The sequence below is a fragment of the Pelophylax lessonae genome (assembly GCF_965119305.1).
Source record: "Pelophylax lessonae genome assembly, chromosome: 11".
Classification (NCBI taxonomy): Eukaryota; Metazoa; Chordata; class Amphibia; order Anura; family Ranidae; genus Pelophylax; species Pelophylax lessonae.
In genome coordinates this window covers 134936628-134961323 of record NC_138778.1, presented here as the reverse complement: position 1 = coordinate 134961323, position 24696 = coordinate 134936628, and the positions used below count along the sequence as shown (strand labels likewise).

Here is a 24696-nt window from a genome sequence, read left to right as displayed (position 1 = left end):
ATGTGTTCTGTTTGTCACCCACGCGGTTTGTTTTCTTATCCAACTAATTTTGACAATTGTGTCTATAAGTGCTGGGTGTGTCTAATACGACTCTTGACGGTCTCAGGACACTTTGCTGTCTGGTATCCTTTGAGGAATCGATTCTGAAGCAGTGGAGGCTCCCACCGGCGGTGGGTTCCCCTATTTTCCAGGTTGACTAAGGCAACCATGTTTCCAGGGGTAGACTCCCCGGCTTTTAGGACTCCGGCTGACAGGTGGGCAGAATCTCCAAGGCCTGTTACATGTTTACTATGGCTGGTGCCTTATTGGGGCATGTTTTGGCCTCCGTTCGGGTGTCTCAGACATGGACAGGGTGGGCGACGCCTTTGCGTCTGACCATGGTGTGGTGACATGTTCCCCCCCCCCCCCCGCCTATGGTGAACTGGCAGACCGGTTGGTCCAGAGTCTTCAGTTTTTTTCTGTGATGCATCTTTGGATCAGGTTCCTGTGAGTCTCTAAGCTATCCTTCACGGCAGTGGTGCTTTAGGCGTATTTTGTGGCTGAAGTGTTGGTCTGTGGATCACACCGCCAAGAAGGATCTGACTGAAATGCCTTTTCAGGGCGAGCGCCTGTTCGGGGCTACCCTGGATGATTTCAGCCCACGAGAAGTTTTATCGTCCTTCAAGGACTTTGGAAAAAGGTTCCAAGCCCTTCAAGGCCTCTTCGAGAGGTTTCTAGTGGCCTTGGTCTTGCAATCAGAGCAAGCTTCTCCAGACCTGCTGAGGAGACCCGTTCAGCATGACGGTTTGTCCCCATCCATGTCTGGGGTGGGGGGATATCTTAACTGTTTCCGGAGCCGTGGACCTCCCTGGGTCAGTGACCAGTGGGTCCATGAGGTGATTGTATCCGGTTACAAGATGGAATTCCGTTTCTTATCCTCCAGAAAAGGTTCTTTCCTTCCAATGTGCACCTGCCCCCGGCTCAGCTGCAAGCTCCATTGTGGGCAGGGCAGGACCTGTTGTCCCAGAGCGTGATCGTCCTGGTTCCAGTGTCGGAACATTTTCAGGGGGTTTTTACTCATACCTTTCATGGTTCCCAGGAAGAAGGGCATGTTCGTCCCTTTCTGGACCTCAAGGCCCTGAACCGCTTTGTGAGGGTGCAATAATTCATGACGTCCTTTTGGATGGTGGTGGCATCCCTGCATCAAGGGGTTTCCCTGGCTTCTTTATATGTCAAGTATGCCTACCTGCACTTTTCTTTTTGCACCCGGCATCAGCGTTTCCTCTGCTTCGCTCTGAAAAGGCGCACTATCAGGTTGTGGGGTTACCCCTTGGTCTAGGTTCTGCTCCTTGGTTCCTGACAAAAGTTTTGTCCCCAGTCTTCGTGTTGCTGCATCAGCAGGGGGTTGCTGTGCTGGGATACCTGGACGACCTCCTCTTGCGAGCAGAATCTCTGTCGGCTCTAATGGGCAATGTGGAAATTACTTTCCAGACTTTGCTGGAGATCGGATGGCTGCTGAATTTCAGAAGTCTACCCTGGTTCCAACCAGGAGATTGGATTATTTCAGGCTGACTGTGGATTCAGCTCTAGCCAGAGTTTTCCTTCCTCTGGGAAAGTTGCAGAAGTTGCATTCTTCGATACAACTGTTGTTAGCCCACAAGTGGCGTCCCTTCGGGCGTGTATGCAAGTGTTGGGGCCTGAAGATGTCCACCCTCATGTCTGTTCTGTCTGCACAGTTCTATATGAGACTCTTTCAAAGGAGATTCTGGTCAAATGGTGTCCCAAATCGCTGGACAATGTGATTTGTCTGGATTGGATGACAAAGAGTTCTCTGGTCTGGTGGCTGCGCTCTACAACCTTGCTACAGGGCAAGTCCTTTCTCCCCTTTTGTTGTGGACAGTGGTCACGACAGATGCCAGCCTGCATGGGTGGGGAGGGGTCTTGGGGCTGAACTGGACTTAGCTGGAAGAGTCCAGATTGCCCATGGAACTTCGAGCGATCAGGCTTTGCCTGGATCATTGGGCGGAGCGGCTCGGGGGCTCCCAGTGTGGATTCAGTCAGACAACGCCACGGCTGTGGCTTTGTGAATCACCAGGGCAGCACAAGGAGTGTGTTAGGAGCCCTGGAGGTATCTGGCATTCTCCGGTGGGCAGATCGTTGCCCTCTCCACTGTTCACTTTTCTGGCGTGGACAATTGGCAGGTGGATTACCTCAGTCGTCAGGCGTTGGACCAGGGGGAATGGTCCCTTCTTCCATATGGCTTTCATCATATATGTCTGCGATGGGGCACCCCAGAGGTAACTCTGTTGGTGTCCCGGCACCACAGAAAGGTGCTGAGGTTCATGGCCAGGTCACGAGATCCTCTGGCAGACGCCACAGATGCTCTGGTAGCTCCATGGAGTCAGTACCATCTGATTTATGCCTTCCTTCGCTCCAGCTTTGTCCGCGACTTTTACGCAGGATTGAGGATGAAGGGATTCTGGTCATTCTGGTGGCTCTGGACTGGCCTAGCCGCTCTTCCATCTTGTTTTACAGTCGCTGGCTTTGACGGCCTGACTGTTAAGAACCAGGTGCTAAAGGACAGGGGATTATCTGGCTCGGTGATTCCAACCATGTTGAAGGCGAGGAAATCTACATCTTGAAAGCTTTATCGTCGGATGTGGAAAGCGTACATTTCCTGGTGTGCGGTTCATGGAGTCCATCCTCGTTCCTTTTCGGTTGCTCAGATTCTAGCCTTTCTTCAATGGGGTTGAATCAGGAACTGGCCTTGAGCACCGTGAAAGACCAACTGTCTGCCTTGGCAGTCTTTTTTTAAAGACTTTATGCAGGTTAGGCAGCTTTGTCTTGCCATTCTCTCTATCTGATAGTTCACTGGGATAAGGTGGTCCTGTGACCATGGCCATCATTCCTCCCAAGGGTTGTCTCTGATTTCCATTTGAATGAGGACATTGTGCTACTGTCCGTGTGTCCCAGGCCAGCTCATCCCAGGTTATTTATCTTTTATACTCTGGATGATGTTCGAGCTATTTGGCAGCCACTGAGTCCCTTTGGGGGTCAGACTCAATCTTTGTGATTACAGATGGGCCACGGAAGGGGATTCCTGCTTCCTGTGCTACCTTTTTCAGATTGCTCAGATAGACAGTGACCCAGGCTTATTCGCTCACGGGTTGGGTTCCCCCCTTTTCCTGTGATGGCACATTCTACTCGGGCACTTAGTGCTTCTTGGGCCTTCTGTCATCAGGCGTCCGTGGCGCAGGTGTGCATGGCGGCCACTTGGTTGTCGGTGTGTACTTTTTCGAAGTTTTACAACATGGATGTTTTGGCATCTGCGGTTGCCTCCTTTTGGCCGCAAAGTTTTTGCAGGTTGCGATTTAGAGGGTCTGTTTTTCCCGCTTGAGGGTGTATTTCAGGTTGGGCTCCTGTTGTTCTAGTTGAGCTACTATTACCTGGATTGGCTTGTGTTTAGCCTGGGGTTTGTTATTCCCACCCCTCATGTTCAGCACTGCTTTGGGAAGAATATGGAGCTGTCTGTCAATGAACGAATGAGAAAAAAGGATTTTTGTACCCTCAGTAAAATCCTTTTCTCAGATTTCATTGACAGACATAGCACCCACCCCTCTAAGGAGTTTTTTATGCTTCTGTTACTGCTTGTTACAAAACTGAGTATCTCTAAGCAGAGAGGGGGATTATGCCAGCTGGGCGTAGCCAAGCTTTTGTGTTGTCTGCCTAGTCCTACTCCTGAGGAGAGCTGCACATCCCGATGGTGAAGAATATGGAGCTGTGTCTGTTAATGAACTCAGAGAAAAAGATTTTACCGTGAGTAAAAAAAATCCTATTTTTTCACTTTTTGCTATAAAACCTATCCAAAAAAAAAAAATGTAAAAAATCAAATTTATTCATAAATTTAGGCAAATATGTATTCTGCTACATATTTTGGGTAAAAAAAATACCAATAAGTATATATTGATTTGGTTTGCACAAAAGTTATACCGTCTACAAACTATGGGATAGAGTTATGGAATTTTAGTTTTTTTTTTACTAGTAATGGCGGTGAGCAGCGATTTTTAGTGGGACTGCAACATAGCAGCGGACAAATCTGACACCAAGTGACACTTTTTGGGGACCAGTGACACCAATGCAATGATCAGTGCTAAACAAATGCACTGTCACTGTACTAATGACACTGGCAGGGAAGGAGTTAACATCAAGGGTGATCAAAGGGTTAAGTGTGTCCCTAGGGGGTGTTTTTTCTTGTTCAAACATTTTATTGGAGAACAAAGTAAACAGGTAACAACAATTGGTAAACAGAGTGACAAGATGAGTACAATCCATATGCGCTAACAGAAGAACGGCTACAATAACCATGGGTCACACTTAGGAGTAGGTGGATAAGAGGCAACCAGGAGGGCCGTGGCTGGAACTCTGCGACCGGATTAGCCAACCCACAGGCACCCCATAAAGGGAACACTCTGTGCCCAAGTGGAGAGGCACGGCCAAGCAGCAGGCGAAATAAGGGTGAATAAAGCCCAATAGCTCAGTAGCACGTGAGAAGGGATAGATGGGTGTGATAATCCACATGGTTTTCCAACTAGACGGGGGAAACAGAGGGTACAATAAGTAAAACCAGACTAAACCAGGGAGCCTTAGAGGTGCACTCTGTAGTTCTTGACAGGCTCAAACAGGTGTGTTGTTGGTGCCAGAACAAAAACACGTGGAGAGGTGGAGGGGGGGGGGGGGGACAGAGGGGGAGGTAGAGCAGAGAAAGAGGGTGTAGGGGGAAAGAAGGAAGGTTCGCCGGGGGGGTCAATGAACAAGAAGTAGTAACCGGTAAGCCTCAGAGTAGTATCAGGGCAGCAGGAGGGAGTTGTCGAAGTTGGAGTGAAGGAAATTGTCAACCCAAGGTTGCCAGAGTCTGTCGAATTTGTCTATTTTATCTAAGAGAACCGCCTCAATTTTGGCGTGTATCATGGCGGTGGTGACCCGCTGTTTGACCTCAGGCAAGGAGAGGTTCGGGGACTTCCATGCTCTTGCAATGGTTTGTTTGGCTGCCATGGTGACTTGTAGGAATAGTTTGTGCCTAGATTTAGAAACGGGGTCTGGCTTTACATTGAGTAAAGCAAAGAGGGGGTCAGGTGTGATTGACCTAGGGGGTGCTTTTTAACTGTGGGAGGATAGTCTAGCTGGAGGAAGACAGAGATCCGTGTTTCTGCTTGGCAGAAACACAAGATCTCCATCTTCCTCTCTGACAGAATGGCAGTTTGCCTTGTTTACCGCCGTTCTGCCTCTCCTCCAAACAATAGGTGTGTCCCGGCAGATGCAATGTACGTCAGTTAGCGCAGGAGGGCCAAGCTACCGCAGTATATCTGCATGGGGCGGTCCTCAAGTGGTTAAAAAGACACTCTACCATTCACTGAAATTGTAAGAGAAGCGGTTTAACCTTAAACTGCGTATAGGGTTCTTTACTGTCAGAGCGTTTAAAGATGTGGAACTCTCTTCCACAAGCAGTGGTATCAGCAGGGAGCGTCGATGGTTTCAAAATTATTAGATGGGCACCTTAATGATCGCAACATAAAGGGATATGCAATTTACCATTGACATATGCACATACCAGAGGTTGAACTGGACGGACTGGTGTCTTTATTTAAGCTTACCAACTATGTAACTTTTTAGCCTACCTGCAACAATCTGAATTGTCCAGTCTAACAGTTCACATTAAAACAGGGGTTTAGTTTGCACACATTTACTGCCATTGTGCTATTTGTTGGGTGTTCAGTGCCTTTAGGGAGGAGTGGACTCCCTCCAGGCACACCCGCCCTCAATCTATCCATTATTTTATATGTGCTCCTACTATGGAGGCACTCAAAAGTTATATAATTAGGACTGCAGATAATACTGGGTTGCCATGAGGTGGCTTCTGCAGCTTACATATGTATTTGCAAATGTGTGAAAACTAAACCCCCACTTTTAACGTGAACTATTAGACAGGGTAATTCAGTGTGTTGCAGGTTGGCTGGTAAGTTGAGCTGAGAACTTTTCTTTGTTGATGTTTGATATTCAAGGTAGATGGTAATGTAAGGGTTTGTTCACCGTTTTATGAACAGCATGTTCTTTTCAGGACATTCACTAAAAATGATTGTTGAATGATTAATTGTACAGGCTGGCACAGTACTAGGTAAAGTGAAGGGGGAGCCTCTAGTATTCCGGATAATCCGCTGGCGCTGGAAAGATGGGGAAGTGTTCCGTCCCCTAATCCCTTACATAAGAGGTGTTCAGGAGCGGGTCCCAAACTTTCAACTCCAGGAAAAGCCCAGAAACCAGGAGAGTGACCAAGATCGTCCCCAGCAGGACGGCAGGTGACACCTTGATGGTGGTGGTGGTGGTGGAGGGTGACCTCACTGAATTCCACCATTTAATATTTTTTTTTTTTTTGCATTTCCTCCACAGACTTCTGTATTTTGTCAAGTATCTTGGACATGCTAATGTTGGAATGGTAAGTATTAAGAGAATCTATGTTTAGTACTTTGTTGTTGGATTGCTTACCACAAATCAAAATTATGTTCAGTGCAAAAATACCTGCAGATTCAACCAGAAATTGAGTTGATTGCTTCCTGTACTCTCTGCCAATTGTTATCAGGTAGTATTGTTCCCAGCTATCTCTGAGGACTACACCTCTCCATTTTATTATAGAGATGAGGTGGGGTTTGTGTTCTGTTGTACTAATACACCTCCTGTCTTAGGTTGGCAATGCTGCTCCTCCATAGGTAGAGTATTATAAGTAAGCTTTGTCATGTAGAGGGGAAAATCTCTCTAGTGCTAGAACACTTTATGCCCTAGGGCAGGGGTGTTAAACTCCATCTCATTGCGGGCTGCATGGGCATTATGGTTGCCCTAAAAGGGCCAGTTGTATCTGTAAGACTAAATGTCCATAGTACCCCACTCCCCTTACATCAAATTTCAAGAGCCCCCCACCATCAGAAGTCAAGATTCATGTGCTACTGCTGAGAAGAATCTGGGGGCAGGGCTGGGAGGCAGAAAGTGCAGGGTCTGAAGGAGGACCTAAGGAGGACTGGATTCCACTGCCAAAGTCTTCTGAATGCTGAGGCCAGGGGAGGCGGAGATGACAGGTGCTGTGGTTGCACAGAGAGGCTCAGGATTTGTAGGAGTTCTGTCCTCCTCTTCTCTGCTGCTGAAAGACAGGGTGGCAAAGACCAGTCTCTCCGTGGATGATCAGAGACGTGCAGGATCTGGCGGAGGAGTTCTGTCCTCCTTTCTACTGCTGAGACAAAGTGGGGCTGTAACTGTAGGAGAGGTGTGAGGGCCACATGAAATGGCCCCCGCGGGCCGTTTTTCGGCCCGTGGGCCTTGTGTTTGATATATGTGCTCTAGGGTTACTATGCCATTACTTTATAGATACAGTACGGTGAATGAGTGTTGTTCCCTAGGACAGGAAGTGTGTACTTTCAGGATCACTAACCCAGCTAATGCAGCCACCACTTCTAAGGACTGGTAAGCCGCAATACATTGTATTTTTGTTATTGGGTTTAGCTATACTTTAGAAAAGCTATGAGCCATGGGCAATTGTTGCCATCTGTTGATCAGTGAACAGAACTCAATTAGCAAAGTAATGTGTACTAAATCCGTCCTTCATAGCAAATATGTAGGAGAAATCTGTCATTAAAGAAACAGGGAAGCTATCATTGATGACTCTTTCTGAAATCGTTACATGCCTGAATGGTATGCTGATCCTCTTGTTCTAAAACTTAACTCCAGCAAAAATAAGATTTTTTTACTTGCCATAAAATCTTTTTATTGAAGGCCACAGAAATTCAGGAAATCTTAACCAGTCGGGTTATGTTGTCGCCTACAGGAGGTAGGGATGCTGGCAAACAAAAATTGTAATCCAGCCTCCATGTAACCCCACCTCTAATCTTCCCCACTAACAGCAGAATGTAAACCAAAGAGAAGGCATTGAAGAAAAAAAAAACAGGCGGGGTCTCCCCCCCCCCCCCCCCCCCCAATCCATACCAGGCCCTTCGCAAAATTAAAAAAAAATTGTCATGGGGTCCCCACAAAGATGGTTCCAGACCCTTATCAGAGCGAGCAGCTAGCAGCTAGCATGCCTCGATCAATGACATCATAAGGGGCTCTCTCGTTCCTCCTCCCCTACCCCTTTCCAGGCCTCTCTGGCTGCATGCTCGGATAAGGGGGGCCTAGTATGGATTGGTGGGGACCCCCACACACTTTTTTTTTTTTTTGCCGGCAATTCATATGTAGCACCCTCCTAGGTAGGTTCTAGAGAGAAAGTATAGTTTTGAGTCCTGTCTGCTTACCAGAAGGGCTGCAGGCAAATCTATATTCTCTGCCTACCAGAGAGCAGGATCGGTTAGTGAGGTCTGCTCATTGTGCTCAGGTGCAACTCGTTCTGTCTGCAGAGTGTTTCACACTGGTCCAATAGGGAGGCATATTGGACAGTGGGAGGAAACCTGACAAATGAGTGCACAGGTGTTTAGTACAACCCTGGGGATTTGGCAGAGGAAAGTGCCTCGGTGCATGCCAGGATACTGTATGAAAGCCAGGAGCACATGTGCTCGAGCTCTTTCAGCTGGATAGCAGAGTCCCGGAGGGAGGGGGCAGCTGCCTCCTCCTCTGTAGAGGTGCCATGCGACCTCAGGTAGTCAACCCGAGGACCTGGAGAGTGCTGGTGAGGAGCTGAACCCAGAGGTCCGGTGAAGTTGGCTGAAAGGGGAGACACTGGAGGATCTGATTCTGCAGTACAGTGAGTACAGATCTGTGTCATGGGGCCTGACCAGGCCACCCCTGCAGCTAGTGGACGGGTGTCCGTAAACGGGATGCTAGTAGTGTCCCGAAGATAATGTAGATCACCAAGTCTATTGCTGGAGAGAAAAGAGCAAGGAGACTTAACCCTTTCCATACAGGTGGCGGTATGGATTAAGCAGTGCAGCTGCTTCCACAAGCAATCTGGTGAGGCTAAGTGCGAGTTGTCCTTATCCATTGTGAATAGTTACAGTTTGAGTATCCCACTTTTCCCTTCTCCCATCCAAGTTCCAAAATAAACACTAAAAACCAACTCCCCTGGACTGTTTGTGTGACGAGTCATCGGGAGTAAGGAGGGATGTGTGACGTGTTCCCTAAGTGACTGTGTGCTGGTAATCAGAGGAGGCCCAACAAGTTGTCATACAGCAAGCCCTGCGGAGACAGTGCTACACATATGTTTACATTCTGCTGTCAGTGGGGAATCCGCCAGACCGCAGATGAGTCATGGTAGTGAAGGAAGCTTCGACTGCCTGCTCCTTAACAACCATGCTATTTACTGGTTGTTAAGGACAACGGCTGGTGTCGGCTTCTTAATTGTATAATGCGTGGCTAGACCATGACCTATTCAACAAATGTATTTGTTTTATTTAGTGAATTGACTTGAGTGTCTGTTAATGCGGTATTTACTGTTGCTTTTTTTTTTTTTTTTTTTACTAGTGTGGTAAATACCGCATAAACTGACAGTGAATTGACATTTTGAATATTGCATGAGATAATGTGTCATTTGACCCAGTTATCTCATGCAATAGTCTTTATGTCCAGAGAAGCAACCCACAGTAGGAGGCCTAAAATATATATTTTTTTTTACAACCAAATTGAGGTAACCCTTTATTGTTACTAGTTTTCATTCACATAGCATAACTTAAAACAAATATTTTAAGTTTGCTGCTTATAATTTTACTTGCTTATTTTTGAAACCTCCAAAACAAATGTTTCTCTAGCGCTCATTGACAGACGTAGTCCTCGGTGATACACCACCTTCGGGTTATGTTGCCTCCACAGGAGCAGGACTAGACAGGAAATTAAAAAGCTCTGGCCACACCCTAGGGGCAGTCCCAGAGGGTATATCCTCTCTCTCACTGCCTCAGCAAATCAGTTATTTTCTGTCTAGTTAGGAGTAAGGACCTAGATACCTTGCTGGGATCTTAGGTCCTGGCAAGAATTTTTTTCTTAAAGGATTTTTTAGACAGCTTTTTTTCTCCAGTGTTCCTGTGAGATCTTCAAGCAAGAAAGCTGAACTGGGCGACGGGCTGGATGTTGAGATCCGGTGGTCACCCCAGTTCAGCCTACGAGCGCGTGCAGGCCATAGCTCCGCGCTGGGTCGGCCGCGACAAAGTCCCATTAAAAGGACTGAACCCGCGAGTTAAACGTCTCGCTGAAACGCCAAAGACCATGAGTCACGGCGTCCGTATCGGTCGACAGCCCTCCCGCCCCGGTGGAGAGGGGTACTGTCAGGAGTTGGTGCCCGCCTGGTTCCGGTATGGTGAGTAGTATGTTCCCCCTTTTTCCCTGACGGGTTTTGTGGTGAACGCGGGCCCCTCTCTGTATGGTAAGAAAGAGTCCTTTCTATCCTATAACATGTCACAAATCCTCCTACTTTGAGTGTGATTTTATGTGTGCAAAAGCCAGGAGGCTTGGTTTGGGAGCTAACAATCTATTGTATACATGTTTAAAAGATGTAATCTGTGGCATTCTGGGAATCTTATGGGTTAAGTATAAGCTACCTACCAGTCAGAAGCCACGGACATGTAGACTGCCTTCCAAATCAGATCTCCAGCTATTAGCAGGCCTCCCGAACGGCCATGCGGTCCGCCAGGGCCGGTACCGCCAACCACGCCATATCCCCATGCCGAGAGAGTGTTGTGTGCCCTGCAGCACACCGCTATTCAGTATAGGCCGCCGCCATTTTTTTTGCTGGATCGCACGAGCCGCCATTTTGGCGTAGCCACGTGTCTCCAGCATGGGGGCGGCCATGTTTGAGGTGATCCTACACCTCGTGGAGCTTGGGGGAGGCGCCGGAAGGCGTGCAGAGGGGCGGAGCCGCCTCCTTTCTTCCTGGGCAGCCAGCCAAAAGACTTCCTGTTTGTCAAGACAGCGCTGTAAGCTGTTGCAGTTTAGCTCTGAGCATCAAGTGGTGAGCCTGGGGGTCTATCTCTCTCTCTCTCGATCGATAGGGATCCCTAGCAGGTAACACTAAGGGGCTTTTTGTGGCGCTGGGGGTCAGAAAAAAAAAAAAAAAAAAGGTTTTTTCTTTACTTTTGAATTATATTATCCAGGAAGTAACTGGAGTTATTATGGACCCTGCCACACATATTCCCCCACCTGTTTCCCTCGAGGGGGCCTCGGGACCCGCCGGTGCACAGAGTATAGAGTCATTTACAGCAATTTTGGAGTCTATGGTGGCTCGGGTGGAGGCGGCCTGTCAGGGACGGGGGTCAAGGAAGCGACCCCCGCCTACCCCTATACTATCTGACACCTCTGACTCAGATTCAGAGATGGTCACGGCAGTTGCAGGTTCCTCTGCAAGGGCTGTTATCCCAGGTAAAGCCCCCTCAGACAGTGAGGAGAACGCTTCTTCTCTTGCTATAATTCAGGAAGAAGCATTGGTGGACGCACTAGTTGTGGCAGTGCAAGAAACCTTAAAACTTGAGGCTTTACCGGCAGAGGCAACTGAAACAGAGAGGCCTTTTGGGACTAATAAGCCCATCAAGACGGCGAAGGCTTTTCCTGTACCTAAATGTTTTGGTAATCAGATTAAAGGAGAATGGGAGCATTCTAAACGTACCTTTACTATTTCCAAGCGTATTGCTAGACGCTATCCGTTTGAGGAATCCATCATTAAGAAATGGACGGTACCACCAGTCGTGGATCCGCCTATTTCCAGGCTGAATAAAGCCACGGTTATTCCAGTGGAGGACACTTCGTCCTTTAAGGATCCGGTGGATCGAAAGATAGAAGCAGAGTCCCGCACTATCTTTTCTCTGATAGGGTCAGCATTTAGACCAGTAATTGTTATTGGTCTAGTTTCCCAGACACTTACGGAATGGGCGAAAATGGTACGCCAAGATCTTAGGGGAAAAGATATTCCCCAGGAGACATCTGATTTGATGGAACAGATCATACAAGGGCTACGGTTTATCTGTGACGCAGCCTTGGACACTACTCCCTTGTTAGGGCATGCATCTAAGTTAGCAGTGATCCTCAGACGTGTGCTGTGGTTAAAATGCTGGTCAGCTGACCTAGGTTCCAAAAAGACCTTGACCAATCTCCCTTTTCAGGGGAATCGTCTATTTGGGGCCAACCTAGATGAAATCATTAAGGATGCCACTGGGGGCAAGAGCACTTTTTTGCCACAGGCTGCAAAAGCTAAGGGACCTCGCAACAAGCGAGGACCTTTCTTTACCGCCCATAAAGGGCGCCCGGCTGGTACTCCCGGGAAAGGCAAGACTCCTCCAGGAGGGTTCAAGAAGGGCTGGTCGGACAAGCAGAGGACCAACCCAGCCAAACCCGAAGTAAAGGAGTACACAGCCTGAAGGTGCGCCCCCACCCGGTTTCAGGGTGGGGGGACGTTTTCACCGGTATTCAGGACATTAGATCGAGCATCAACTACTACTACCGGTGCGATTCTTCCCTTCCAACATTTAAGTACCACAGGAAGCGGTAGTTACCGTTCCCTGAATAGATCTTTTCCTTTACCTTTTCCTAAGATTAGTCCCGATACCTCACAGGAATCGGATCTGATTGACCAGATAGGCCAAGTAGCCTCTAGTCGGGTGACTTCGGTCCCTGAGGTTCAACCAGAAAAGATCACCTTTCCTGATAACGATCAGGTATCTGATAAATGTGTGGAACCAGAAAACGACCAGACTTTCTCGGATGGTCGGGGCCAGATAGCTCTAGGGACGCCTGGTTCAGATCCAATCAGCGCCAGTGGTCCTAGAAATTCTAGGCTGGCCTCCTCAAGCCGGCCTGGCCGACTTGGACATGTTAGTCGCAGACGTTCCGTGGGAACTTCGTCTCAGGGAGTGTCTGTGGTCTCAAGGACCAATTTACCTTCGTGCTTTACAGTCGCTGGTTTTAATGGCCTGGCCATTGAGACCCAAGTACTGAAGGACAGAGGTTTGTCTACTTCAGTCATTCCTACCCTTATTAAAGCAAGGAAAGCGACTTCCAGCAAAGTCTATTATCACACATGGAAGACTTATATTGCGTGGTGCGAATCTTTAGGATTTCCTCCACGTACCTATTCGGTGTCTCGAATATTGGCCTTTTTGCAACAAGGGGTTGAGCAGAAGCTAGCCTTGAGCACCATCAAGGGTCAAGTTTCAGCATTAGCAATCTTCTTTCAGAAACCTTTAGCTACCAAATCCTTGGTGCGGAATTTCATCCAGGGGGTGCGGCACCTGGCTCCTCCAGTCCGCGCGCCCTTACCGCCCTGGGATCTTAATTTGGTTTTGTCGGTTCTACAGAAACCTCCCTTTGAAAACATCAGGGAGATTCCCTTGCTTACTTTATCCCAGAAGGTGGTCTTCTTGGTGGCTATTACTTCTGCTCGCAGGGTGTCAGAACTGGCTGCATTATCATGCCAGTCCCCATACCTAGTGATTCATAGGGATAAGGTAGTACTTCATCCTAAGCCATCTTTTCTTCCTAAGGTGGTTTCAGATTTTCATCTGAATGAAGATATTGTACTACCTTCCTTGTGTCCTCAGCCCAAGCATCATCGGGAACATGCGTTGCATTCCTTAGATGTGGTTCGGGCAATCAGGGTATACCTGAAAGCTACGGAATCATTCCGTAAGACGGATTCACTTTTTGTGATCACGGATGGCCCCAGAAAGGGTTTGCCTGCATCTGCCGCGACCATTGCCAAATGGATTAGACAAACGGTGGTACAGGCTTATTCTATTAAGGGTCAGAGTCCTCCGTTCCCTGTTAGGGCGCACTCCACTTGAGCGCTCAGTACTTCCTGGGCCTTTCGCCATCAGGCGTCAGTGGTCCAGGTATGTAAGGCGGCCACTTGGTCGTCGGTACATACCTTTACAAAATTCTATAAAATTGATGTGACGGCATCGGCGGATGCCTCATTTGGCCGCAAGGTTTTGCAGGCCGCAATTTGAGGAGACCGGTGGTCTACCTCGAGGGTTTTTTTCTGTTTGAAAAAAAAAAAAAAAAAAGAAAAAGTTTTTCTCTCTTTTGTTGAGTCTCATCATTAAGGATGAGCATTGTAAACTTCTAGTTGGCACCGGTTGGGCCTTCTAGATTGGGATTTGATTTCCATTTTCCCACCCCTCAGTTGTGATACTGCTCTGGGACGTCCCGAAGGTGGTGTATCACCGAGGACTACGTCTGTCAATGAGCGCTAGAGAAAAATGGATTTTTGTAAAATCTTACCGTAAAATCCTTTTCTCTTAGCTCATTGACAGACGTAGTCCCCGCCCCTCTGTTGTTTTGAGTTGGGTTGGGTTAAAATCTCTAAAGACTGCTTTTTCACATAACTGATTTGCTGAGGCAGTGAGAGAGAGGATATACCCTCTGGGACTGCCCCTAGGGTGTGGCCAGAGCTTTTTAATTTCCTGTCTAGTCCTGCTCCTGTGGAGGCAACATAACCCGAAGGTGGTGTATCACCGAGGACTACGTCTGTCAATGAGCTAAGAGAAAAGGATTTTACGGTAAGATTTTACAAAAATCCATTTTTTCCTCTACTATGCAATGTCAGGGGGGGGGGGGGGGGGTGAGGAGTTAACTTTTTACCATAATTACCCTGTCTGTAGTGTGGCTCTCAATATCCATTGTAAACTAGATTTTAGGGGATCCAGAATGCAATTAAACCCAAAAACAAACATTCATTATATTGCAGCTTAGTATTTCTTGGATGTGATGGCTGCATTAGTTTTATTCTTTAAGGCTTTTTTCTTCTATTTTCATCTGGTGATCTGGCCACTAAGTCTGTTGATTTTCAAAAGAAAAGGCTGTCCTGCAAATGTATCAGTTTACAGGGATACACCCTTTACCACTGACAGGGGTGCTTAAAATGGTCAGCTTTAATTATTTTATGTAAAACCTTTATCCCAAAAGGGAAAAAACTGCTGTATAGTTGTGCTCATAGGTTTACATACCCTGGCAGAATTTATGATTTCTTTGCCATTTTTCAGAGAATATGAATGATAACACAAAAACTTTTCTTTCACTCATGGTTAGTGTTTGGCTGAAGCCATTTATTATCAATCAGCTGTGTTTACTCTTTCCAAATCATAATGACAAAGGGAACTACCCAAATGACCCTGATCAAAAGTTTACACACCCCAGTTCTTACCGTGTATTGCCCCCTTTAACATCAATGACAGCTTGAAGACTTTTGTGGTATTTGTGAATGAGGCTCTTTATCTTCTCAGATGGTAAAGCTGCCCATTCTTCCTGGTAAAAATCCTCCAGTTCCTGTAAATTCTTGGGCTGTCTTTCATGAACTGCATGACTGAGATCTACCCAGAGTGGCTCCATGATATTGAGGTCAGGAGACTGAGATGACCACTCCAGAACCTTCACTTTATTCTGCTGTAGCCAATGACAGGTGGACTTGGCCTTGTGTTTAGGATCATTGTCATGTTGGAATGTCCAAGTATGTCCCATGTGCAGCTTCCGTGCTGATGAAGGCAAATTTTCCTCCAGTATTCTTTGATAACATACTGCATTCATCTTGCCATCAATTCTGACCAAATTTCCTGTGCCTTTGTAGCTCACACATCCCCAAAATATCACTGATCCACCTCCGTGTTTCACAGTAGGAATGGTGCACCTTTCATCATAGGCCTTGTTGTCTCCTCTCCAAATGTAGCGTTTATGGTTGTGGCCAAAAAGCTGAATTTTGGTCCCATCACTCCAAATGACTTTGTGCCAGAAGGTTTGAGGCTTGTCTCTGTGATGTTTGGCGTACTGTAAGCGGAATACTTTGTGGCATTTGCGTAGTAATGAATTTCTTCTGGCAACTCAACCATGCAGCCCATCTTTCTTCAAGTGCCTCCTTATTGTGCATCATGAAACAGCCACACCACCTGTTTTCAGAGAGTCCTGTATTTCACCTGAAGTTATTTGTGGGTTTTTCTTTGCATCCCAAACAATTTTCCTGGCAGCTGTGGCTGAAATTTTAGTAGGTCTACCTGACCATGGTTTGGTTTCAACAAAACCCCTCATAATAAGAAATCATAAATTCTGCCAGGGTATGTAAATTTATGAGCACAACTGTAACTGCTTATAAAGTATTAGCTGGAGTGGCTTCAATTTGGTATTGTATTTAAAGTGAATATAAACCCATGATTTGTGTTCTACTTGCCTGCATCGGTTTTGCACAGAGCTGCCCCGATCCTCTTCTTCTGGGGTCCTCCACCGACGCTCCAAGCTCCTCACCCCACTGAGTTCCCACCATAGCAAAACTGCTTGCTATGAGGACACGCGTGCGGGCTCCCTCCAGAGCCAGCTCTGTGTGTACAAGAAGACATAGAGCACAGCTCGCCCCCCGCCCCAATACTACTTACTGGCTGTAAATTACAACTTTGGGAGCCAATGGGGGCTTCCACTGCTGTCTCTGAACCTATGAGGAGGGAGAGAGCCACTTCTCTCATGCACATTGCTTGATCGAGATTGGGCTCAGAAGCTAAGCCTTAAAGGTTTTTTACCTTAATGCTGAGAATGCATTAGGGTAAAAAGCCTTAAGAAACAATTTAAATATGCTAGTACATCTAACACTCCCCCCCCCCCCCCCGATTGACAGTGGGGGCACTTTTAATACAGGACTCCTAAAAAAAAAAAAAAAAAAAAAAAAAAAAGAGAGGAGTGCTCTGGCACACAATGAGGAAGGGGTAACCCAAAAAGTCAGTAGGGCTAAAAAGACGCTTAAAGTCTCTGTGTCCAAAGGGAGAGAAAAGCTTGGCTCAGTTTCAGTTGCTGCTGCTGTACGAGCTAGAAGGGACTCTGCCGGGTAAAGAAGGGAGAGAGCGCAGTGCCTTCTAAGCATAGCAGTAAGTTTAATGATAAAAAAAGACAAATGGCAATTTACAAGATGAACAGGCATAAAAGCTTATCGTATGGAAAGGCAGACACACCGCTGCAGCTGGCCACACGCTCTGTTTGCTCGCTCTGTCCTGCTGTGGCTGGAGTCTCCTATAGTGCTGGTGGCTTCCAGCACTTCCTAGACAGTCCAAGAATTCTGGGCATGCGTTTGGAGCATGCATGCTCCTTCATCGGCCTGATGAAGAAGCACGCATGTTTGTAACGTGTGCCACACCCACTGCTCCCAGTGCCACTGCCTCCCCAGTATTCTTGGACTGTCTAGAAAGTGCAGTATCCAGATGATGTCCATAAGACTAGGGGATTCCTGATGATTCAGCAACTGTCTCTTCCAGAGAACCAAACTCAAGTGGCAAGCAAGAATGTACATTTTGTTAGGAGAGCCCTCCCAGGATAGGATGATGGACCATCCCTCCTTGCCCAGAGTCTGGTGAATAGCATCCAGCACTTCTGTGTTCAAAAAAAGCTGCTTGGTTTCTTGCCCAAATTCCAGATTCTTAATTCCCTATCTCTGAGGGAGAGACTGAAAGGAACCAAGAGGCTGCATGAGAAGTGGGGATAATGCTAAATGGGATTTTCCCAACAAAAAGGAAGGTGTGAATAGGAGTGGAATACCATTCCCAAAGATAGGCTTCCACCACAGTAGGAATCAGAATTCCCAGGGTGCATTAATTCCAACTAAACGTGAGAAGATGCACAATAAGGTGCAATACTATCAGAAGGGTGAGGAGGGTCAGCTAAAAGTGGGGCCCTGAAGGGTCTAGAGTGGGGGCAACAGGGGAAAACCGGAGCTTCCAAACTGTGAGGAGAGAAACTATCAAGAGACCCAGCAGGATGAACAAACACATCATGCAGACGTCTGAGCGGAGGAGATACCTCTAAGTTCTAGATCTGTGACTCGATCAGAAGGTAGATTCTGGTCAACTATGAAGTACAACTGCAGTAGAAGATGAAGGTTAAGGATTCTCTGCCCCAACCACAGATCCCCTGTGTTGAGGAAGGCACACAATTCAACCACCGGTGCCCTCGGGAATGACCATGTCAAGGGTAGGTCTGAAAAGACATCTTTCTTTTAAAGAGCAAATTAGTCAGATGTTCATTGAGCATATTCTCTATTCCCCTGGCAGGTAGCCAGAGTGCCCTACGCAGGTAAACAGACCTTACCCCAATGCAAGACACAAGCTTAGATGCTTATAAGAGGCCATCACAGCAGAAGCATAAGGCTCCAGACTTTTGTTCCAAAAGCTCTATGGCACAAGGGTTCCTCCTTGTGATAAGGGGGTCTACATTAATTGATTATATCCATAGTGACATGGTTTCACAAATCAAAGTCACCACCAACAGAGAGTCGCTCCAATTGATTTAAACTGAGACCCAAGTACAGGGTCGATCAGTGAAATTTTAAAAAGGTAAGAACACCATCAACCTCTTTGGTTGTATGCTTGTTAGGTGGCTTACTTGGGGGTGTCTACAGTGGGCAAATGCTACTTGGCAATAATTTTCTTTTCAAAAGAAAATTCACGTTTTCACTCCTTCACATTTTTGGGAGAAGACTAGAATCTTATAGGTTGTTTCTAGTCCTCATAAAGAAATGTTTTAAATACCAAGTGTATTGGGAAGGTATATGGAGCTGTAAGAGACCTAAAAGACCCTATGCCTAGAACAACAGGCTGATCCTCCAAATGTAGTGTAGTACATACTGCATCAGTCAAGTTAGAAACAACCCCTTGTTAATGTGAGTCATATTGAATTTTCTTTTTTTTTTTTTTTTTCAAATTTTATTTTTATTTATTCAAATCCAGTTACATATACATGTTATTCCTTACATTTTAACTTCCAATAACATATCTTACAAAAAAAAGACATTCTATAATTATATCATAACTGTTTTTGAATCAACCTTTTCTTCCCATTTCCCTCCCTCTTTCCCCTCTTCTCCAAAAAAAAAAAAAAAAAAGAAAAAAAAAAACACTGAATAAATTCCTCTCCCCTCTCTTCCCAATTGGCCTTTCATGGGGACCATAGAGATCACAATATACCTCTTGCCATCTTTTATCTAGTCAGCCAGTTATTGTTCTATCATTAATAATTGACATTCCTCTGACTTCACATACTCTTTCCATTGTTTCCATTTCTTCTCATATTTATCTGATTGCTGGCAGGCAGATAGTACCAGATTCTCTAGATTATTTATTTCCTCAACCTTCTTTAACCACATTTTTATATTGGGGGGATCAGTATCTCTCCACCTTAAGAGGTATACATGTTTTTGCTGCATTTATAAAATGTGGCATAATAGATTGTTTATATCCTTGGATAGGTATGCTGGGTGCATGGAACAGGAAGAGAGCTGGTTCTTTAGAAATTTGGCAGTTCATGATTTTCTGTATCATCCTCCAAATCTGTTCCCAGAATATCTCTATTCCGGGACAAGACCAGAATATGTGAAACATTGTCCCTCTCCCTGTCCCACACCTCCAGCATCGGTCTGTATTTGTCCCAGAGATCTTATTCATTTTTGCTGGGGTATAGTACCATCTGGTTAATATTTTGTAGTTTAATTCTTGTATTCTAACACATCTTGAGGTTGAAAATACTGATTTGATTATTTGCTTTTCCCGTTCTAACGAGAAAGTAGTATCCATTTCTTTTTCCCATTCCCTTAAAAACGGTAATTTACGTCGTTCTACTGATGTGGTTAATAAAGCGTATAGTTTAGGTATTGTATGGTCCAACATTCCTTGCTGGGTACAAATTTTTTCATAGGTTGTTAAATCCTTATCTCCTTGAGTGGGGAGTTGTAGAGACCCTAAAAAATGACGTAGTTGAAAAGCCCTCCATAAATCCAGGCCAAAAGGGCCCAAAGGGTCCATTAGCTCATCTATTGTTACCCACCTTGACTCTGATAGAAAATCAGATATTTGAAAAATTCCTTTTTCCAACAGGGTTTTGAACTTCCTATCTTGGTATCCCGTGACAAAACAGGGGTTCCCCAGTATTGGACACAACAAGGAATTTTCCCGTATCAATCTCTCCTGTTCAAATATTTTTGCACATATTTTGACTGTGTTTCCTATGATAGGGTGTTTCTTAATGGAGGCTGGTATTGTTTTACAACACCATGGGGCTCTTTTAAGCGGGATTTCGCATTGTAACTGTTCTAAATTTGACCATAACTTATATTCTCCATGTCTACACCAGTCTATCACTCTTCCCAGTTGTATAGCTTGGTAATATTTCTTCATGTTTGGGACAGCTAATCCACCCTCTGCTCTAGATTTAATTAGATACCTTTTCCCTACTCTCGGATGTTTGGATTTCCATATAAAATTCATTATCAAGGTTTCAATTTGCCTAAAGTACCGAGGTGGAATATATATGGGAAGTGCCTGGAAGATATACAAAAACTTTGGCAGTATACTCATTTTAACTATGTTACATCTTCCAATCCAGGAGTACATGCCTCCTTTCCATTTCTGTAACAATAGATCTACTGTTTTAATTAAGGGAATAAAGTTCTGTGTGAATAATTGAGAAATTCTGGGTGTGATCAGTGTTCCCAAATATTTTAGAGCTGTCTTTGTCCAATTTAATTTAAAACTTGAACTTAATTGTTGTTGGAGTGTCCCTGAGATCTCTAAACCCATTGTTTCGGACTTAGAGAAATTTATTTTCATGTTAGATTGAGCTCCATATATTTCTAATTCATGTAACAAATTGGGGAGTGATATGACTGGGTTGGTGACCGAGAACATTACATTGTCTGCGTATGCTGATAGTTTATATTGTTCCTTGCCTACTTCAATGCCTGAAATATCCGGGTTCGCTCGAACTCTACACAGAAAAGGTTCTAGTGATAATACAAACAAAAGAGGGGACAGGGGACACCCTTGTCTTGTTCCATTTGTAATCGGGAATTCTGTTGATATTATTCCGTTTTACCTTTACTTTTGCTGTAGGCATTGAGTAGCTCTGTGTTATCCATTTAAGCATTTTCTCTCCTATCCCTATGTACCGGAGCACCGCAAACATATACTCCCATCTAACCCTGTCGAACGCTTTTTCTGCGTCGGTGTTAAGCAAGATACTCTGTGTTTTATTTTGATGTATTATGTACAGTAAATTCAGCAATTTAGTCGTGTTGTCCCTCGCCTCTCGAGTTGGAACGAATCCCACCTGGTCCAGATGGATCAACTTCTTCAGATATTTCTGTAATCTTGTAGCTAAGATCTTGGTAAAGATCTTAAAGTCTATGTTCAAAAGCGATATCGGTCTATAGCTTTTGCATGAGGGGGGGTCCTTCCCCTCCTTCGGAATTACCGATATATGTGCATGTATTGTTTCTTTAGGGATTCTGTTCCCTATTCCCCATGCATTGAACATTTCAATCATAAATTCTTTCAAATATGGTATGAACTTTTTATAATATTGAATAGTGAATCCATCCGGACCAGGTGCTCTCCCTGCTTTAGTGTTTTTTATAGTTTCCATTAATTCTACCGATGTAATTGGTAGTTCAAGTATATTACTTTCTTCCTCCGTTAACTGTGGCATTTTTGACGTACATACATATTCCTCTATTCGATTTTGTGGGATTGTAGGGGTTTGAAGGTTATACAATGCTTCATAATACTTTTTGAATTCTTCTACTATCTCTTTGGGGTAGGTAATTTTTTTTCAAGCGTCAGTTACTATATTTGGTATATATGTTATTAGGTTTTGCTCTCTGAGAGATTTAGCCAATAACTTCCCACACTTATCCCCTGCTTCATAGAAGATCCTTTTGGATTTCTGAATTGCCGCTTTGGCTTTAAATGAAAGAAGTTCATTAATATTATTCCTTACTTTTGTAAGTTCTATTTTCCCTTCAGCTGACGGTGCATGTTTGTGTTTTGCTTCTATTTTATGTAAGGAATAAAGTAAAAGGTCTAGTTGTTTCGTTCGTTGTTTTTTGATCCTTGCTCCATGTTTAATAAGAATGCCTCTTATGACTGCTTTATGCGCTTCCCATATGATCCCTGGGTCTGTGTCTTCGGTAGTATTAGTTTGAAAAAAAAACTTTATTTCTGATTCTACCTCTGTCATGGTCTCTTGATCTTGTAATAGATTTTTGTTTAGTCTCCAAGTTGTCTCTCTTCTTTGTTGTTTATTAGGTAGTTCATAGGTAATTATAATTAGTACATGGTCTGACCAGGTTATTGAACCTATCATTGTGTCTTTTATAGAATGTAATTGATTATGTGGAATTAAAAAATAATCTATACGGGAGTATTGTTGATGTAAATTAGAGTAGAATGAATAGTCCCTTTCTCCTGGGTGCATCAGGCGCCATACGCCTATTAATTGTTCCCTATATAGTATTTTTGCAAACTGTTTTTGAACTCTTGGAGGAATTGAGGATGTACCTCGTGACGTGTCCTCAGATGGAATCAAAGGGATATTCAAATCTCCACCTATTATTAGTTGTCCCTCTCTGAAATCGTTAAGTTTGTCCATACTTCCCCTCAGGAAAATATCTTGTTGTAGGTTTGGGACATATAAATTAGCCAATGTAACTTCAGTTTCTCGTATAGTCCCTTTTATAAACAAATGCCTCCAATTTGGGTCACTCAAAGTCTGTATACATTTCCATGGTAAATTTCCTGAGAGGAGAATGGACACGCCCCTTGACCTTGATTCTGAGTTCGTGGAATGGTATACTATAGGAAAGTAGACATTACCCAGTTTAGGACACTTATCCTCACGAAAATGTGTCTCCTGTATCATGGCAATGTCTACCTTCAACCTTTTCAAGTCGTCTAACAAGATTCTCCTTTTTTCTGGAGTATTAAGACCTTTTGCGTTCACTGATACTATTCGTACGGTTTCCATTACTCAAACCAAAAGAGAAGGCGAGAGGAGAGAAAAAAAAAAAGGAAAAAAATTGGGGAACAGGGGAAATTCCCACCCTTGACCTCTTTACTATAAAGAGGTCACTATTGAGCTTTAAGCTAAGTTGCTCATCCAATTAATTATTGGTTTCTGAGCAAATTCCTATGTGGGGCAGTGGTTGGAGTAGGCCAGAGAGTTGAGACACTCCCTTCCCCCTCCCAGCCCCGGCCCGCTCTATATCTATGATTTGTCGGCATGCAGGTATGGTTTTAATTTCAATATTTACATATTTATCCCACCCCTCACCCCCAATCCCCCCCCCATCCCACTCCATAAGAATGGGGGAGAGGGGGAGGAGAGAAGGGAGAGAGGGGGGGAGGAGAGAAGGGAGAGAGGGGGGGAGGAAAAGAGGACAAAACAACAAAAAATAAAAAGGGAGGAGGGGGGGAGAGAGACAATATACCCTGTATTTCTAACCTGGTGTTGTCCCTTAACTAACTACTTTTATATTAGTATTCTGCTTTATTTATTTAGCTGAGCCTCCCCTTAAAGACAAAAAACCATTGACCATAAAGCAAAAATCATATAACTTTGAAAAAAAACCCACCTCCCCTCTCTCTCACATCTCTCACGTCTCCAAGTAAAATTTTACTATACAGGCAACTCCATGTGTATCTTGGTCTCTATCTTTGCCATTCAGTATTAGATCTCTCAAAAAAAAGGGAGACCAAAGAGGTGGAGAGAGGGGGAGAGAGGGAGGGGAAAAAGGGGAGTCCAGCCAGATATACCCCCCTACTTGCCCTTGTTCATAAATATATTTAATCATTAACATATTGTCTAGAGGCTAGCACTAACAAATAATATTCCATCCCTACTTCATCTGAAATCATTCACATGTAGCAACTAGTGCCGGTGATAATGATAATAATAATAAAAAAAAAAAAAGGGGTCCCCTCGTCCACTCACTTTCACCCTCTTTAAGGACCATTACTTATGGTCTTAGTGTATAATCAAAAAAAAAAAAAAAAAAAGGAAGAAGGAAAAGTGATATTACCACTATTCCTAAGCTCGTGATTTTAAACTGTGAAGTTACTCTCTACTCGCTACTTCAATCCTCTTCCCATTTCCTCTTGTGTGTTTTATCTATTCATTGTAAAAAAAAAAGGGAAAAAAACCACAAACAGAAAAAAGTGGGAAAAAAACCCCACATACAATCACAAACAAAAAAAAAAAAAAAGGAAAATTGTGACACAAAAACACAAAAAAAAAAAAAAAACACCCCACTTCATTCGTGTTTTGTGTTATATCTGTGAAATTTTAAAAGAAAAAATTAAATGAGGGTTCAGTAAGGGAGACTGAGGGTTCCACCTCTCCATTCTCTAACCAATACCTCATCCAGTCGAAAGAGTAAACAACCAAAAAAAAAAAAAGGACCGGGGCTAAAAAAAAAAAAAAAAAAAAAAAAGATAAAAAGAAAAGGGGGAGAAGGGGAGGGGGGGGGGGGGGGGAGTCCTATTCGGACTCTTTCATGCACATACACATAAACATTTTTACCAAATTTCCCCTTCATTCCTGTGGGGGTACCAAACCTTCAAAAAAAAAGAAAAAAAAGGAGGTAAAAGGAAGGATATGCCAATATACTGTATGCCCTTCCCCCTTCAAAAAAAAAAAAAAAAGGGATCCCTAAAGTCCTATATTTCTCCCCCCCCCCCCCCCCCCCCCCTCGACCCAGTCCTCTGTTCATCAGGGTCACTTAAACTTAAGATTTTCTATTTTCGTCCATTTACTTTATCCCACGGTCTCCCGTATGGTTGTCCCATTGTTCTAGGGGAGATGGTCAGCCAGTTGTACAGCTTCCACTTTCAAAAATTCAAATAAGTCAGGCAGGTCTGCTGGGGTTCGAAGCAGAAATGAATCTCTCTCTTTGAAAAAAGTTACTGCTAGTGG

General features: G+C 44.7%; 1 protein-coding gene across 2 annotated transcripts in view; it reads left to right on the top strand.

Annotated features, from left to right (window-relative positions):
- LOC309567309 (uncharacterized protein) overlaps positions 1 to 24696 on the top strand; it is a 154980-nt gene that overhangs the window by 79890 nt on the left and 50394 nt on the right. For both annotated transcript variants that reach the window (XR_014225933.1, XM_082272721.1), the window contains exons 10-11: positions 6136 to 6332; positions 6424 to 6469. Coding sequence is in view for 1 of the 2 variants with exons in the window: in XM_082272721.1 (XP_082128847.1) it covers positions 6136 to 6332; positions 6424 to 6469 (243 nt within the window). In the remaining variant the exon portion in view is untranslated. The remainder of the gene's footprint in view (positions 1 to 6135; positions 6333 to 6423; positions 6470 to 24696) is intronic.